The sequence below is a fragment of the Mya arenaria genome, chromosome 4 (genome assembly GCF_026914265.1).
Source record: "Mya arenaria isolate MELC-2E11 chromosome 4, ASM2691426v1".
Taxonomy (NCBI): domain Eukaryota; kingdom Metazoa; phylum Mollusca; class Bivalvia; order Myida; family Myidae; genus Mya; species Mya arenaria.
In genome coordinates this window covers 40,578,229-40,597,263 of record NC_069125.1, presented here as the reverse complement: position 1 = coordinate 40,597,263, position 19,035 = coordinate 40,578,229, and the positions used below count along the sequence as shown (strand labels likewise).

Here is a 19,035-nt window from a genome sequence, read left to right as displayed (position 1 = left end):
GATTTAGAAGTGTATCATTAAATATACGTATACTCTAGTGTTTTTGCATATATATGTTTATTCATGTGACATAAATGACTTTTCTTTGTGTTTGTGCTGATGCCATGTTTCTATGGAATTTCATATATTCAGGTCTTTGTTGTACAATAATGTGAATTTAAGATGCCAGCTGACCTCTTATTTTTAGATACCTGCAGACCCCTTATTTTTAGATGTCTAAATATATATATATATATCTGAAATATGTTTTTTTTGCATTTTTTTAAGATTGCATTACAGGAATTTTCATGTTGGGATTCAGTTCGAATAAAGAACAGAAATACAAACTGCAATACTTTTTCTATGATGTTTTTTTGTCATTTTCTTGACATACCAGTAATCAGTAAGCACATTTCTTTCAAATGATTAAATGGGATCACCAGGCTGCTAAATTTAACACAGCTCAATGGAATGACAATATTGTTTGTACATTAGCTTCCTTAAATGGCAATGAAGAAATATATTTTACTTTTATTTTAACTGGTTCATATTACAGTTTACTGTGTATGAATTATCTAGCTATATAATTATTCTTTAGCACAAACCAACTTCCTTTTCAAAAGAAGTAAACAACCAACTAACCGCCATCATCTTTGCACTTGGTCTTTTTAACTTTTGGAGTTAATGGGCTTTTAAGGAATTTCCTCAAATCCACTTCAAAATCTAAAAGCAACACAATTCACAAATTAGAATTATATATACACATCGTTATTCTGCAAACAATAAATATCGAACAATATGCTTTTCCGTGTTGTAACTAGTGCAATACAGGGGTATTCCACTCTGTTGACATCATGTCATAACAATTTATTGCGTGATGTTAAAGTGACGTCTGAAAATAAAATAAAATGGGCCATTAAAATGTTATATATTGTGTTAAAATGTCCCTTGGAAGTGATTTCAACCAGTTATGTATATAATAAAAGAGTTAACAATTCCAAGATAAAGTGGAAAATGCATTAATGCACATCCCAAGGAAAACAAGAGCTGTCACAGAGACAGCGCGCTCGACTATTCCGCCGCTTTTCAATGAAAGGATTGAAAAGTTTTGGCGAAACATGCATGGATCACTGTTAGATTATATTTCAATGCAATACATGGTGTGCTGAGATATAAACATAAATGTGGTTCCATGCAAAATATTAACGAGAATTTCTAAGTCTAATAATAAAGGGCCATTATTTGCAAAATACAGTTATCTAACTTGGTTATTCAATCAAGTTGGGTGGATGAATACCATTGTATAAAGTCTTGATGCAATACATCATATAGTTGCTGAGATATTATCCTATGTGTGCTTACATGCAAGACCTTAACCAGAATTTCTAAGTTGCATAATAAAGGGGCAAAAATTATATATTATAAAAGATAGAGTTATCTTACTTGATTAAATAAGGTTAAATAGATGGGAGCCTGTGTGTAAATTTTCAATGCAATACATGATGTATTCGCTGAGGTATTGACTTAAAAGTGGTTACATGCAAAACCTTAACGAGAATTTCTATGTTGAATAAAAAAGGGGCCATTATTTTTATTTAATGCAAACTGGAGTTATCTTACTTGGTTATTTAAATAGATGGTTGAGTACCATTGTATAAAGTCTCAATGCAATCCATCAAGTAATTGCTGAGATATTAACCTATGTGTGCTTACATGCAAAACCTTAACCAGAATTTCTAAGTCAAATAATAAAGGCCCATAATTTGCATTATATTCAAAAAAGTGTTATCTGGGAATACATATCTAATGTTTCAATGCAATACATGATATGTTTGCTGGGATATTGACTTAAATGTGGTAACATGCAAAACCTTAACCAGAATTTCTAAGTCGAATAATAAAGGGCAATTATTTTGCATTAAATGCAAACTAGAGTTATCTAACTTGGTTAATTAAGTAGGTTGGATGGTTAATACCATTGTATAAAGTCTCAATACAATACCTCAAGTAGCTGCGGAGATATTAACCTTTGTGTGCTTACATGCAAAACCTTAACCACGCAAAACCTTAACCAGAATTTCTAAGTCAAATAATAAAAGGCAATTATTTGCATTAAATGAAAACTAGAGTTATCTAACTTGGAAAATTTAGTAGGTTGGATGGTTGAGTACCATTGTATCAAGTATCAATACAATACCTCAAGTAGTTGCTGAGATATTAACCTATGTGTGCTTACACGCAAAACCTTAACCAGAATTTCTAAGTCGAATAATAAAGGCCTATTATTTGCATTATATTCAAATAATTGTTATCTAACTTCATTAATTTAGTATGTAAGATAGTTGGAAATACATATCCAAAGTTTCAATGCAATAACTGATGTATTTACTGAGATAATGACTTAAAGGTGCTTACATGCAAAACCTTAACCAAGGTTTGACGCCAACGCCGACGCCACCGCCGACGCCAGGGTGAGTAGTATAGCTCTCCTTATTCTTCAAATAGTCGAGCTAAAAACCCGTATCATGCTGTCAAAGCAGGCCCACAACTCCTAGTCTGTCTATGTCCCATAACAAGAAAGTACATGTATATAAGGTAAAAAACCCCAGTAAAGTCCAGCTTCATATAACATATAAAATAGTTTATTTAAGTATTTAAACTCATTAAGGTAATGCTTTCTACAGATCTAAATTAATTTTTCATCAGAAAAAATCTTTTTTTTTCATTACATTTTTCCTTAACCTACCCTGCCCATGTTCGGATTCTGAATCTGAGTCAACATATTTCTTGGGTTTTGCCATCCTCCTCCTGGCCTGAGTTTTCTCAACAACATCCTCCTCTATCACAACTATGTCCCCATCTTCTGTTTGGTCTCGCAAAACAGGAATGGATCCCACACTCACCGGCTTGCAATCTGTTTTAAATAGGAAGCATGGTTTGAAAAACTATGACATGAATGAGTTCGAAATAAGAACTGATAAATAGGTGTGAAATAACAAATCGGGACTGTATTTTTCACTTCGGAAAAGTGATTATTTCGGACTAGCGATTTTGGATTAAAGATTAAAAATTTAGTTAAACAAAGGAGTGAAATCAAGACCGAAAAATAATTTCAAAATAACCATAATTTCGGATAAAAGGTGTTCGGAATAGCGTTGTTCAACTGTATAACAGTTGTTTTGCTTGACAAAAGAGCTATTACAAATGGAAGAAATTCTATGTACCTGACAGACAAACATGTACATGAAAATTACAAACAGATGATTGACATTGGGGCCTCCTACTCAAGTATTGGAATGGCCTAGCAAGTTGAACCTATAGCAACAGTGTCCACCTGGAACTGGGAGGATTCGGAAAACTATTTATGACAATTTCAATGTTTGTTCTATTAGTGCAGTGGTGAGCGCACTTGCTTCTACAAACCCGGTTCGATTCCTGGCCTTGGGGCAAGTCAGTATGGTTTGTGTTCACCAAGCCAGACAAGTTGGTTTCCTCCAGGTATTCTGGTTTCCCGCACAACACAAGACCACATCCTCATGTAAAATTGTGCAAACTAGAGTGATTAATATAATGTTCTAATAACTTGTTTCACAATTGCTGTAAAATAAATAAGTTTAAACTAATGACAATTTCCTCACCTATGACAGGCAGGACCGGTGATGGGGCCTCCCTCTCAAGTATGGGTGGGGCCTCAGGTGGTGTTCCCATTGTAACAACCTCTTCCTGAGACTGGGAGCCATCAGATTGACTCATGGACAACTGCAGGGCCTCCTGGAGTTCACGTTCAAACACTTTCTCTTGCACAGACTTTCTGTAATGTGAAGGTAAAACAGTAAGATCAGAGAAAATTAAGATAAAGATTCTCATCCCATCAGCACCTGTTCTCAGAAAAAATTATAAAATTTGGATGAAAAGCCAAAAAATATACGCTAGCCAAATCAATTATTATCTTAAAGGGACTAGACACCAGATCATACAATTGCATGAAAAAAAAGAAGAAAATTGTCAAAAAACTTACCGGCACATAAAATTCATACTGTTGAAAATTACTAACAGATGATCACATGGCTTATGACACATGCATCTTTCCCAGTTTTTGTGTATTTTTTTATTCAAAATTTACTGGGGTTTGTCTTTCACGTAAATCCCAGTTAATTTAAAAATAGTGTCAGTATATGTTTCTGAACTAATCACGTGACTTTCACATGCCAAATATACACACTATGGGCTGGGAAACCATTACATGCCTTTTTAAACATGAAACTCAGCTAAGACAGCAAAGAAATATTCTTTAATCATGTGAAATGAAGTATTTTCGGCTATCATACTAGCATGTATTGACAATTTTAGGCTTGTTTTGTGGAAATAATGTATTTGCTGATTTTGGGACCATCTGGTGTCTTCCCCTTTTAAGTGTTTTATATATTGTAGCAAATGAAAACTTGTAAAGTTATATGCAACATATAATGTTATGCAATAATGTATGAAAACCCACTTGCTTTGCTTTGGTACCATGGCATGAACAATTCCAACTGCTTCACATACAAGTTCTACTACCAGGTTAAGAATAAATTCTTGACAAATAGATCTCCCAAACTTTTAACATTTGAAAACTCTTGCCTTATAGCATGAATGCATGTAATATATCAAAATTAATGCATTAAAGTAAGAAAGTTTAATTTCAGGATTTATGACTTTCATAATAATTAACATGTACCTAGATTTAGTCTCTTTCACTTTGGATTGTTTATCAGGTTTCTGCATCTTGTTCTCCTTGTTACTGGACAGTTTGGCTTTCTTTGGTACTGGTGGTGTGCAGTCAGCAAAATCGTCTGCAAATGTGTTTAGCATTAGAATATATATACTGTATATTTCAACATGTAATAAGGAAATTCAGCATATCAGAGGATAGTATCGTTATATTGATAAGTATGATCATTGCTTTACTGTTTACTATAGTTGTATAAAAAATACTAAACAGGACTTTTTCTATAGTACCCACAGGTCCGACTATCGGACCCGTTCCCAAAGCAAAATATAAGATATATTTCCCAATCTTCAGAAAAAAATCCCAATCCATTTTTTTTTTTTTTTTTTTTTTTTTTTTTTTTTTTTTTTTTTTTTAGAAATTCTTTTTACCTGTACTGGTTCATTTACAACATCCTAATAAATTATGTGATGTGAAGTTTTTTTGGTAATTGAACTCCGAAATCATTGATTTTCATCACATTCAGAGATATGAAATATTATCTGTCATGATTTATTGCAATAGATATTTACACCCCAAGGATTGATATTTCAGCCATTGTGGGTCCTTTATAGGGAAAATAAACTAATATTAAATCATTTCCCAATTCACAGGAGACTGGACAGCTTTTTCTTTTCACTGTAAAATTTCCCAATTTCCGCATTTTCACGACGCAAAATTTCCCAAAATGTCTAGGGTCTTTTTCCCAAAATGGGCAGAAAAAGCCCTGCTAAAATAATATGTTCAACTGTTCATATACAGCACAGACCCCCCCCCCCCCCCCCACCCTACTTATCAGATTTGAACTAGAGTACACTTTTTCTTTTTGACTTTTAATAAATTATATGACTTTCTCTAAATATTTAGCACACTAGCTACATTCATACCATCATCATCACTGCAACCTCCACCAAACTTTCCATAATCCACTGCTTTTCTTGCTCTAAAAGAAAAAAACCCCAATTCATTGCATAATAGATAAATTATGTAAATTATCACAACATTAAAAATGTTTAAAACCTTTTGTCTCCTTAGTTTTACATGATCATACTCACTGAAATCCATTTTTAACCAATGGGATGCAAGTATTTTTCAAATTATTTGACTTTAAAATTCTGTTTTATGTTGATCAACATTTTGCGTGCTATCCCTATTGGCGGTTCAAAATAAAGTATAATGTTAAATTGAGTTTTGACATAATGCATGAATCACAAAACAAAACAAAACAAAAAGACATTTTCTTGAAGATGACAACTCTAGTCAAGGAGTACAAGTCACCATCTTTTTTGGCCTCATAACTGATAATTAATTAAACAATAAAGAGGGTGTTGTCAGTCTTTAAGATTTGTATTGTTATTTTTCAGTTATGGCAGTAGTTTTTTCAAACTTTTTTCAGTTTTTGACTGAAATGATTTATTTCAAAGTGGGTCATTTTCATACATGCCATATTTCTGAGAGGCTTCCCAGGGGATTTTGGTCTGAATTCCAGGGGATTTTGATATTACACCAGGGAATTTTTCCGCGGCGAAATTTTGCACAATATATACAATTATGATACATATTATATATAAGAATAAATACAGAAATGCACTCTAATTATATATCCCGGAACAACGGGTTTTCGACCGCCTAAGGATTATTTACAGTTTAATCATAAATAAGTTATAATAAAAAATAAATGTTTGTGTGTACCATTTAAAGCAATCATTCATCTTTCAAAAAACAAAAAAATAAAATCTGTTTCAATCGTCTGTTGTTTACATTTTGGATCCAAAATGGCGGCTGTCACATGTTGTATTTGACCTAGATACAACATGCTTTCGACCATGACCTTTAACTATACTTCGCAACAAAAGTTTGTGCACAATATTTTTTATTTTAATTTGTATAACATGTTTAGACTGTTTAATGTATTTTATTTTAAGAAAAAGTAATTAAATATTTACATATTTGCCATACAGACACTTTTTAGTTACCTATCACCACAAGAGAGGCAAAGGAATGCATAATCCCTTCTAATGGCTTTCACATGGGTACAAAATGATAAATTCACCCATCATGAACCCTGTTATCACTGGTCCAACTCTGAATGAGCCTCATATGACCTGCCTAGGCTGCAATATGTATAAGTTTATGGTAACTGAGCGCCCAAATGCAATTCAATATAGTAACCTGTAGATAAATTTCATTAATTTTAGAATAAGCAACATACCATATTTTGATGCGCTTTTAATGTTGTGCACTATACTAAGAAAACGATAGGGCATAGGTTTTAGGCTTTGGTAGATATGTAAGATCTGGCAAACCAAAACAACACGATTTTAAATAAGTATTTTACATGTGAAATCATTTTAAACAAAGGTTTTAATTTGGCATTAATTAAAAATGACAAATTGGTGTTGTTTCAAGTATAACTGAAGTTTTTTTAACACTTCCATTCTCATTCTTTTTCAAATGAAGTTTTCTGACAGTTCTACTGTTATGGTTAACAATTGGAGCTTATTTTTACCGGAAGTGACGCAAAATAGAAGTGTTTTACACATTTTCAGGAGGCGGTCGAAAATAGGTTGTGGTCGAAAATAGGTTGTTCCGGGATACTATAAATTTTGGACATGTCATCATGGTCTTAAGTGGAATTTCACACTCATAATATTATGGATGCTTTCATATTGCATTATTGGGTCATACACAATAGAATGTTTAGGAAACGGCTAAACGCTAAAACGCTAAAATCAAGATCAATAACTGAATAAGAATGGGAACGGTTTTCTTTACTTAACATGGGCTAGAGTTTAAAGCAGGTGAAAATTTGCGCGTGTAAGAACACTTACCTGATAGATTTCCTTTCTGACATGTTAATTCGTATTAATAGTGGAAACGGTCGAAATAATTAACAAAATATCATCTTATATTTACAAATTTCCCACCATTGCAATAGCTCCGTACATTTAAGAATTTTTAGTTTCGAATTTAGTATGATCTAACCATTTTAACATTATTTCGATTCAAATGACACAAATTATTATGTAATTTACATTGAGTGTGTTTTAAATGGTGATTCGTAAAAAAGTATATAAGTTATCACAAAAAGAAACCATTACCTGTGGTTTCGAATAAAGGGAAGCTACTCATATTAATAAAGTTCGCGGGTAGACGATTTGTTTCTATTTCATGTTAAATTGTAAGTCGAGGTTTCACTTTTATTGAAAGAAGTATGATTTATAAATATATATGACGGTTTCTAAAATAATATTATTTTTATCTTAATCATTATTGTGTTTATGTGATGACGATACTGTTGGTTTTTTTTAAAGCTTTTTATTTGGGTTTGAACCCCAACTTCACTTTTACCATGTTTTTCTCACTTTTTTTAATGCGTCCATGGCCCATATAATTGTTAAAATAGCAACAAAATATCTTAAATTGTGAATATACCAAAGCAGTGGCAAAGGAATTGAGGCGGCACTTGCAGCAACCGCGACTCCTATATTTCTGTATGATTTTTTTATGATTTTTCAGAATAAAGGTTACTACTACTTTTATGGTGTAATACTGTTGTGACTGTGATACAATTAAATGTTCACTTGTTACGGTCATCTGGTGTAAGTCACCTTGGTGACAGAATATTGTAATCTGTTACACCTCCAGACTTCAAAAGTTAATTACCAGCAGTCTTAGATTATTCAGTCTTCCCGAAATTGTAACAATTCTGCCTGTCCATCAGATAGGCACTTTGGAAGTTTTTGCCTGTCTGAAAATATATTTGCCTGTCCGAACAAATATGTCATAGTATACATAAAGAGTAAAAAAAATGTCAGCTGTTTTTAATGCTTTCCTGATTAAGTTCACAAAAAGCAACGACATATACACACTACATTGACCTGTTGTTTAGTAAAAATAAACACACTTGGTCTCGCAAACAAATATTTAAACACCGCCACCATTAAGGTGCTTTCTGTTTTTCGGTCGTCCGGTAATTCCACCAACCGCTGCCATTTTGACTGCAGACAAAGTAAATTGAGTGCCGACGATTTTGATTGTACTTTGTTGCAAACCAAGAACCAATCAATGCCTTTACTGATGAATCGTATTTACTCGTTTATCCCTGGGAATCAACATCATGATAGCATATCGAAAATTCGAAATGGCCGACTTTTGGCGATGGTTTCTGTATCAAATCGAATCGGCAAGTTTAAAACCGATTTTGAAGCATCGGAGTGAATCGTTGCACCTCTATTTAATACCTTTTCTTCGCAAAAGGAAATAAATGATAATGAATAGTAATAGCTTGTGTAAAGAATGAGAGAAATAAGTTTATTTGTTTGATGAAATGTATTTTTTATTAATTTTTCTTGGCAAATTGATATATAAGGTTATAGGAGCGGGATATGATATACATTCAAATGGGTCAACACTGGAGCTTGAAGAAGAAATATGGAGAATCGAACTAGGACCAGGCAATTTGTTTGCCATTTAGCAAAATAGCCGCCATTCATCTATATTTGCAGATGAAACATGGGCCTAGGCGTTAATATGTTCCAAGTTTCATGCTTTTCCCATTTTTTGAAGTTTTAAAATAATTATTTGTCCGGATTATTAGAATTTCATGACATGCTCATGATACACTATCACATTTTGTTTCAATTTTTAGATTCTAATCCAGCAACATGGCATTTAATGGAAAGGGGTTCAATTTTGGCACACCAACAACCTCCACCTCGACATCTGGGGCAGGTATGTACATGTATTATATCTATACAAGCATGTACATTTTATTGCATGTGTGTTCAGTGAGTTTTTTCTGGCCTCCGGAAGTATTATCTAAATGTGTCTACTGTCAGACTGGTAATTTTCATATAAAGTTCAAATAGGAGAAAGATTGACTGTTCAGGAAATTTATGCTGATCTTCTCAAAGTCTTTGGGCTTGAACATTGATGTTCTTAATCCTATGTAGGTATGTTTGGAGGTCAGCCTGCCAGTGCGGGTGGTTTCAGTTTTGGCTCGCCAGCACCTCTTGCATCTACACAACCCACACAAGCGGCAGGATTCTCTCTAGGTAAATGATGCTCATTTCCTTTTAAAGATTCGTGCTGATGAATGCATGTTAGTTGCTATGAAAATCCAATGATATTTTATTAAATCCAAAATGTATTGATCTATAAAACTCATCAATTTGATTATTCAGTACATTCAGAGAAGGGCTTCTAATAGCCAACAATTTGCTGCATTTGACCACACCTGACCAATTTCATAACCAAAAAATAGCTAAAAATCAGTTATAAAAAGCTTCGGTCCAAAATGGTCGATGGGCCCAGACCTATTGAGTTTCAAAATTTTAGCAGCCCAGGTTCAAAGTAATGGTTTTAATTAATTTTTGGTTCATACCTGTAAATTGGATACTGTCTTGGAATCACTTAATTTACAATTTTTATCATTTGATTTATAGTGACAAGTCTTATCATTGACAATCATTATAGTGCTCTAGATAATATTTGCTGGTTTGTTTCAGGCACCCAAGCTGCCTCCAGTGGTTTTGGAGCATCCCTGGGGGGAGGTACAACTGCTACCCAGTCTGCTTCCGCAGGATTCAGTTTTGGGGCTACTTCCACTCCTGCTGCCCCAGCTGGTAACTTGCTTACTCTTGATCTTATTGTATTGGTTTATTACTTTCTTTGTGGTAAGGAATGAAGAAATTAAGTGTGAGGCACAGGTCTGGTGTAGCCTCCTAGATGATGTCTGAGGTTAGTTTCAATATAATGATTCATATTACCGTACCTTGAATTGTGAAGACAGCTATTGGAAGACTTAAATCTCTTTTGCATTAGTCCCTTTTCTTTGTAGAAAACAGTACTGATGTCCTTTTGAGATGCCAAGAGAACTAACCCCTGTTGGATTAGTTTAATTTTGGTGTTACTCCAGAGATGTTGATTAGAACACCTGGTCCAATCAGTCTATTGGCCATTTATTTTTACACTCCAATCAAAATACTTGGATTCCTGTCTTAAACTTTTAAAAGTTAAATCTAAGGTGTTATTGAATACGGCACCTGGTCTCTCTCTTGCAGGGTTAGTTTTAGTATCAATTACATTAGTTGGTCTCCTGCAGGTGGTGGGTTTAGTTTTGGTGCAACTCCAGCTGTGTAATCAACAACACCTGATCCCTTTTGCAGGTGGTGGGTTTAGTTTTGGTACAGCTCCAGCTGTGTAATCAACTACACCTGGTCCCTTTTGCAGGTGGTGGGTTTATTTTTGGTACTAGTCCAGCTGTGTAATCATCGACACCTGGTCACTTTTGCAGGAAGTGGCTTTAGTTGTGGTGCAACTCCAGCTGTGTTACCAACAACACCTGGTCCCTTTTGCAGGTGGTGGGTTTAGTTTTGGTACAACTCCAGTAGTGTCATCTAAAACACCTGATCTCTCTCTCGGAGGTGCAAAAGCAATAGCCCCGACAGGCATTTGGTGGATTCCCCATATGTAAAGTACTGAACAGTTTATGCATTATATTCTTTAGTGAAAAATCACAAAAAGCCCCAGTAGAGGACTACAGGTATTACAAACCAAGTTTGAACAAAAATGTAAGGATATATGAAATTTCAAGCATGTGGATACTTATTTCAGGGTTTGGTTTTGGTGGAGCAGTGAACTCTACACCTGGCACACAGGCCACCACAACTGCACCACCGCCGTTTTCCCTGGGTGGGGCTAAGACCTCAGCACCTACAGGTGAGGGTTTGTTGTGCTTTGTAGTGTTGTGCTTCTTTGGCAAATCATCAGTTTGATTTTACTGTAAATTATTGTAATGTGTGTCTTGTCCATGTGTTTAAACATTTTGATATTTTTTATAGAAAATGTATTAACAGCTTTTCAAGGCTTAAACGAAAATTGGTTTAATGGCTTTTGTATTAAAAATCATAGTCAATGGTAAATGTTGAATAATTACTGAATAGTGTGTGGGTGTGTTTTCTGTAGGATTTAGTCTGGCAGGGCAAGCTGGTACGCCCACTGGAACTGCAGGGTTTGGTTTAGCAGGGCAAGCTACTACTGCTGCTGGGACTGCAGGTTTTGGTCTAGCAGGGCAAGCTAGTACTGCCGCTGGGACGCCTGGTGGATTCAGCTTCGGGGCAGCTCCTACAGGTATTTCAACTCTTACAGCAATAACTTTCTACATATTTAAATAGGCAGCGTTATCTCAGAATTTTCAGGGCCTGTTATTAAGGAAACTTTTAGTTTTTAAAATTTGCAAACATGAAATTTCCATTCTTGTCTGATAAAAGTGACTGTATTCCAAGAAATCTCATAATGCCATATAATTCACAAGTTGTGGGAAGTCATGTATTCAAATATTTGTACATGGTAGACCATTTTGTGTTTATAATGTGTAGTTGGTGTAATAACTTGTTTCTCTCAATACTAAAGTCTTGATTTCCAGTATGAGATGACCATTCAGAGTGCAGGCCTCCTGACTGGCCTGTTAGCTGCTTAAAATTTCCACATTTATCTGATGTTTTCATTGTGTAATCTCTATTCCGTATCAATTTCTAGGGACTCTATCTGCCCCAGGTACAACAACCCAGAGTTCAGGTCTCCTCTCTGGTCTGTTGTCTGCTCCCGCTTCTACTGCCCCTGCCACAACCTCCACGGGATTCCCACTGGGTATGCATAGAACTTGTGTATATTCATAACAATCCCATTTGTTATATAGTACATGTTACACATGTTTATTCAACTTTTGTAGGTCAAGTTAACATTTCCGAGAACAGGACTTTTAAATCATAGTTGTAACTACCTACACGCATTCATTTTTTTATCATTAAAAAAAATCAAAGAATTGAAAAAAGGAATTGCAAATATTTGATGTATAAAAATGAATTTATTGAAAAATAAATTTTGGAAGATTTGGCATGCCATTATTAATTAATGTAAGTAAGTTTAAGTAAATGAAGAATTCTCCTTTTTCTTTTATTAATTTGCTTTTGTACCTTCTTATGTATGTATACAATTTTAACCTCGAATATCCTTGGTCAAATGATGTGACGTCTGTAATCTTGTGTGTTTTCTGCAGGAGGGGGGACCACTCTTGGAGGATTAGGGGGAACCACTCTTGGAGGATTAGGGGGAACTACTGTAGGAGGGACCACTCTTGGAGGTTTAGGGGGGACTTCTCTTGGAGGGTTTGGGGCAAAGACCACAAGCACTGGCCTGACATTGGGAGCACCAGCTACATCCACAAAAATGCCATCCACAGGTATGGGCGGGCAGCTGATCCTTTTTGAAGTTATGAATGAGTAGTTTTTGCAATATTGAAGAGTTTTTCGTCATCTGTTGATACATTGACTCTTGTATCAGAATGGTAACATTAGGGGGAGCTTAACCGTGCTATAACTATCGTGTGGATAAATTGCACTATTCAGTTTAACAAATGCTAGTTATTGAACATTGTCCTTTACAACATGGTATTTAACAGTTACATCACCGCTTCTGATTGTTATTATACGACTGGTGCCCTCATGTATAATTTCAATAACTCTGGTTGTGGGTGCAGTAACTGTTACCAAATTCTTCTTTGAAATATCTTTAGCTAAAAACAAAAAATATTTAGTACAGATAACATTTAACAGTTATAGTCTTATATATAAGAACATTTGAATTAGATCAATAGTTGTGATAAAACATGTAGTTGCAACAATTGTGCCCACAGCCACAACAACATTGAATACGGGGTTTGGTTTGACCGCCCCATCCGCAACAAGTGCCGGGGGATTCGGATTTGGGGCCTCCACCACCAAGGCAACCACAGCTGCACCAGGCTTTGGCTTTGGGCTCTCTAGCACAACAGCTGCAACCAGGTATAATCCTTGTGTTTATGATTATCTGTAATCATGGTTGATTCTTTTCGACTTGTATTCTCTTAAGAAAGAGCGATCAGATCATGTTAAGAAAAATGTTGCTTACTACCTCTTTTCTGGCTAAAATTTAAGATTGAGCTTTGAGTCTGACATGCTTAATACTGGGTTGAGTTGTCTAGGCATAGCTTTATTTGTGAGTACCACATTAAGGCCATCTTTATCTAAGCAATGACCTGAATCAAACTAGCTCCTTTCAGTTTAAAAGAAGAATCAGTTAACCAATAGCAAAAAAGCAGCCATTTGTATAAATCTTGGATAAATTGTCCACAGGTTATCTTTTGGTTGGTTTTCATATTTACATGAATTAATTGGTGAATAGTAATTATTGGATAAATATTAACCATTCAATAAACCTTTTGGCTAACTTTGACGAAACCAAAGAATTAACCAGTTTTATACAATAATCTGCTCCAGCTCCAGAAAGTCGAAAAAATAAGTGCTATCTATAAATCAGCTAAATTCTAGCCACAGGGACCTATGTGGTGCTTTATGCTTACTTTATGTACCCTTGCTTAGGATAAGGTAAAGAGTTTATTAGAAAACAGCTTAAGGGACGCACCCCTGTTAATAGCTACAATTGAACAAACTGTAAACTAATCTGTTCTTGGGACTTAGTTCTGCAGCTGGCGCTACAACAACCAGTGCCGTTCCCAGTCGCCAGATGAATTACAAGCAGCTGGAGGATCAGATAAACAAGTGGATGACAGAGTTAGAAGAGCAGGAACGCATGTTTCTCACTCAGGCCACACAGGTCAATGCCTGGGACAGGCTGCTTGTGGACAACGGGGAAAAGGTGGGTGGGGACATTAAGTGTGTTGTGATAAGAGAATCAACCAGTTTGCTTTTTGACATCATTTTTTTTAGGTTATGTTTTTTCCCCTTAAATTTTACATTTATAGATATTTAATTTAACTTGTTTGAACATTACCAGCTCTTTGAATAAATCTGTGTACTTGCTCATCCAGCTGTCAGAATGAAATTAGAATTCATCAAGCCTCAGTAGCTGGAACAAAGCGAGATGCTAGTTGCCATTGAGCATTGAAATACCATGTTTCGTAAATATTTGGAGAAATGCTTGCTTTAGTACAGATAACACAGCTGAATGAAGTCTTGTACAGTGTTATAGTTAACGTAGCCAAGAATACATCAAGGTTATGCATTGCGAGCTAGGTGAGCTGCTAGCAGTCATGGAAAATGGGAATATTATGCAAATCATTGACGGTACTTGTATTATTCCCACAGATCACGCTGCTCAATGGAGACTTGGAGCGAGTAAAGGTGGACCAGGGTAAGCTGGAACAGGAGCTTGAGTTTATCAAGGCCCAACAGCATGAACTTGAGGAGCTGTTGAATCCGATGGAGAAATCCCTTGAGGCTCTCCCCACATCTAGTTTACACCCACATGCAGACTTGGAGAGGGAAAACACGTAAGACTTGCAACTTAAAATTACAGTCAAACCTGTATTAAGTGGCCACCTTTGGGAAAATTTAAAAGTGGCTGCTTACTACAGGTGGCCATTTAGTCCAGGTTGGACTTTTCTGACACTTTGGCTTTGTTCAAACAGAGGTTGATTCTTAACCACCACCTCACCCCACAATCAGTATCATCAGTACCATTAAAGAAGGTTGAATACAAATGAAAGCTAAAACATAGCATAAACAAAAAAACACCAAAAATTAGTCCACAAAACTACATGTGCATTTTTAAGTTCAATTTTTAAAGTAATCATTCATTTTCGTTTGCTTAACTCCTGTCTCTAATTTAAAGTGCATTTACATTGAGACGACATTATCATGTCAAGCATGTCACTCTGTGAGTAAAAAACCATGAATACACAAGTTCATTTCCTGTAATTTTCCTCTGTCTTTTAGTGTTTGGATTTCAATTGTTTGCATAAGCAAGAAACTGATTTGAGTCCGTCCACATTTTTTTATTGCAATACAGCCGTTTTCTAATAATTTAATACACTCGACACGTTCTTTTAGAGTTCTTCTAGAGTCAAACACTCTAAAAAATTAAAAAGAATATCACGAACAATGCTATGTATCTGTTTGTAGAAGTATAAAGCTGAGCACTTTGAAAATTTATATGGAAATGAATACACATTGTAACTCTTTTCACACCATCAAGTGACAGTGCAAACTGTAAATTCATAATTATCATATCCGGCGTTCTTTGTCTGTATTTGACAGTTATCTTCGTAATTATTAAAATATCTTCATTAAGTGTGTAAATTCTGATCGAAATATTCGCCGACGTGTTGTAAAACATGATCTCTCGATAAGTAAACACGCATGGTAATCATGTTATGTTATAGGCATTTTCATTGGACGACGTAAATATCTGAAGCTGTCGTTCTTTTCCATTAACTTCAGTATCAATTAAAGCTGTGTATTGGCAAAAATTACTTGCGGAAGTGTCAGTGACAAGGGACTAGTGGCCGCTAATTAGTGTTTTTATGGCTTCACGGAGACAAATATTAGTGGCCGCGGCCGTGTTAGACAGTTGGCCGTTTAATGCACATACTTTATATAGTAAAAACGTATGAAGGGAATTCGAAGTGGCCCGATAAGGCAGGTGACCCTTTAAAGCAGGTGACTGTTCAACCAGGTTTGACTGTAATTGCATTCATTCCATATATATTTTGTACAAAATGTTAAAAACCCAGGAACTGCTTTTCAAACAAGTTTTCTCAAACAGTTCATTTCAATACACTGATCCATTTGAGCCATTACAGAAAACAAACCCTTCATATCCTGTGTAGGTACCAGCTAGCTGACAACATTGATGCCCAGCTGAAGCGTATGGTTCAGGACCTGAAGGAAATCATCGACCACCTGAACACCTCTGCCAGTACACAGGATAACAATGACCCGGTAATAATTCTGACATGTATAAAGATGTGTTTTGTTCCTTAAGTTCACTATGGCTCTTATTCCAGTTTTGAAAGGGCTAGACCCATCACCAGATTATAAAATTGCAAGAAAAAATGAAAATTGTCAAAAACTTATATACAATTGATATCGTTGTGTACATTGCATTGTAACTTTCTTACTGATGTATGACATCGCTTATGACACATGTATTTTTCACAGTTTTTGTGTATCTTTCCAATTCAAAATTTACTGGGGTTGTCTACCATGTACATTACAGTTAATTTAAAAATAGTGTCGGTATATGTATCTGTACTAATCATGTGACTTTCATATGCTAAATATAAACAGGGGGACCATTATGTGATTATTTTAAACAGGTTAACTCAGCTGAGACAGCTACAAAATATTATTTTAATTATGAAAAGTGATGTATTATTGGCCTCATACTAGCTCATATTGACAGTTCTTGACTTGTCTTGTATTGGTGCTTCAATTGGAGATGACTAATCAATATCATATTATAATTCATATATGAATGATGCTTTTGTTTTTATTTGTAAATGTATTCTTTTCAATATTAAGTATTAATACAAAGGACCTCATATATGTCTCAAGGCGTTCATGGGGCATCCTCGGTTATAACATACTATCCTTGAGTTACCAACTAAAGTCATTTCGTTTAAATATCCTGGCAATATTATTATTTTTATGCCCCCGAAGGTGGGCATATTAAAATCGCACCGTCCGTCCGTTCGTGTGTCCGGCTCAATAACTCGTGTCCGGGCTGTAACTTTTCCTTGTATGGACAGATTTTAAAATTACTTGCCACATGTGTTCTACATACCAAGGCGACGTGTCACGTGCAAGACCTGTGTCCCTACCTCTAAGGTCTAGGTCACACTTAGTGTTTATTGACAATGGAGTGCTGCATATAAAGACATAGTGTATAGGTTGTCGTGTCCAGGCTGTAACTTTCCCTTGTATGGACAGACTTTAAAATAACTTGCCACATGTGTTCCACATTCCAAGGCGACGTGTCACATACAAGACCCGTGTTCCTACCTCAAAGGTCAAGGTCACACTTAGTGTTTATTCACAATGGAGTGCTGCATATAAGGACATAGAGTATAAGTTGTCGTGTCCAGGCTGTAACTTTCCCTTGTATGGACAGATTTTAAAATAACTTGCCACATGTGTCCCACATACCAAGACGACATGTCACGTGCAAGACCCATGTCCCTACCTCTAAGTTCAAGGTCACACTTAGTGTTTATTCACAATGGAATGCTGCTTATAAGGACATAAAAGTGTAGGTTGTCAAGTGTGGGTGGTATTTTTTTATGTGTTGAGGCAATTTAAAATAACCATATGTATTTGACACGTAAACGCAAGATCAACTTTTCATGTACTGACCTTGTTCATAGGTCGATGTCACATTCGGGGGCATTCGTCACATACTGTGACAGCTCTTGTTTTTTTCTTGTGATATATTTTCAAGAACACTGTAGCTATCGATTTTTTCTTTATTTTAAGTATACATTAAAGTTACTGTATTTTGTGTTTTCAATGTGCATAATGAGTGTTTTAATCTGAATAAACATCAATCAAATGGTTTAAACTGTTCATGAAATTATTTCAGAAAATGGTACATACCAGTTCATAAACATGGAGTATCTTGAGTTACTTTGAAGACAACCTTTGATTTATTTTCAGGTTCTCCAGATTACCAAGATCTTGAATGCCCACATGGACTCACTACAGTGGATTGATACAAACTCAGGTAAAACCAACAAGAACAATTTAAATTATTACTTGTATTGTCAACGTCGTCAGCTAGCAAACCATTTAACTTAAGCCAAGACTTTAAAGATATTTAAATGAAACTTGGTACACATGTTGCTATTGACAATTCCCACATGTACAGCAGGATCTACACCAATGTACGCAATATTTTAAACAACAAAAGAAAGAATTTTAAGTTAATTAAAATATTTTGTCTTGTACATGACATATTCTCTAACTGGTTATCTCTATTTTAAGCTATGTTGAGTCGACGTGTGGAAGAGGTATCACGACAGATGGAGAGCCAAAGGAAGGATCAAGAGAGAAACTTCCGTCTTGTGTACGACTGACAGTCTCCAAAACGAGAATGACCGTGCTTGAATGAGACAAAAAGTGTGTCATAATTGTAATGCTTGTCAGTGAAAAATTTCAGTGACTTACGACTGGCATTATCTGTGTTAGTGCTACTATGATGCATCAAGTACTCATATAAAACTTATATAAGATCTGTGTGTATTTCATCAGTCACTTCTGATAGATAAGACCATTTATGTCGTACCATTCTTCTCATTTGATATAATATAAAATTCTAAATTTAATACAATTGTGTATAAGGTGAAAATTGTTTAACAGTATGTAAGGGAAGTGGGAAATTAAAAGTTGTTTTTGCTAATAATGGGAAATGAAGATTTTGTACGGTGTTGTAAATATTTTGAATATTTGTAATAAACTGTGACACCTGCA

At 35.2% G+C, this 19,035-nt stretch overlaps 2 protein-coding genes across 8 annotated transcripts in view; one reads left to right on the top strand and one right to left on the bottom strand.

Annotated features, from left to right (window-relative positions):
* The window catches only part of LOC128231524 (RAD51-associated protein 1-like), a 19,972-nt gene extending 12,306 nt beyond the window's left edge, over positions 1-7,666 (bottom strand). The window contains exons 1-6 of one of the 4 annotated variants that reach the window (XM_052944480.1): positions 7,558-7,666; positions 5,614-5,669; positions 4,697-4,811; positions 3,618-3,790; positions 2,726-2,893; positions 622-702 (exon numbers count right to left, since the gene is read on the bottom strand). In XM_052944480.1, coding sequence (XP_052800440.1) covers positions 622-702; positions 2,726-2,893; positions 3,618-3,790; positions 4,697-4,811; positions 5,614-5,669; positions 7,558-7,580 — 616 coding nt within the window. In that variant the 5' untranslated portion in view covers positions 7,581-7,666. Of the gene's footprint in view, positions 1-621; positions 703-2,725; positions 2,894-3,617; positions 3,791-4,696; positions 4,812-5,613; positions 5,670-6,418; positions 6,516-6,938; positions 7,006-7,557 lie in introns of those variants that run through there. The other 3 variants (XM_052944483.1, XM_052944482.1, XM_052944481.1) reach the window with 3 other exon arrangements.
* On the top strand, positions 6,580-19,035 carry LOC128231523 (nuclear pore glycoprotein p62-like). 4 transcript variants are annotated; one of them, XM_052944478.1, is made up of 14 exons: positions 6,580-7,051; positions 9,371-9,460; positions 9,682-9,783; positions 10,237-10,353; positions 11,345-11,449; positions 11,696-11,860; positions 12,269-12,379; positions 12,789-12,971; positions 13,425-13,572; positions 14,248-14,425; positions 14,875-15,059; positions 16,398-16,509; positions 18,223-18,289; positions 18,550-19,035. In XM_052944478.1, exons 2-14 carry the CDS (start codon positions 9,394-9,396, stop codon positions 18,639-18,641), a joined length of 1,632 nt encoding a protein of 543 aa, XP_052800438.1. In that variant the 5' UTR covers positions 6,580-7,051; positions 9,371-9,393; the 3' UTR covers positions 18,642-19,035. The 4 variants fall into 4 exon arrangements, with proteins under 4 accessions (XP_052800438.1, XP_052800437.1, XP_052800439.1 ...); XM_052944477.1 differs by having other exon boundaries at positions 6,580-7,055; positions 9,378-9,460; XM_052944479.1 differs by having other exon boundaries at positions 6,580-7,087; positions 9,378-9,460.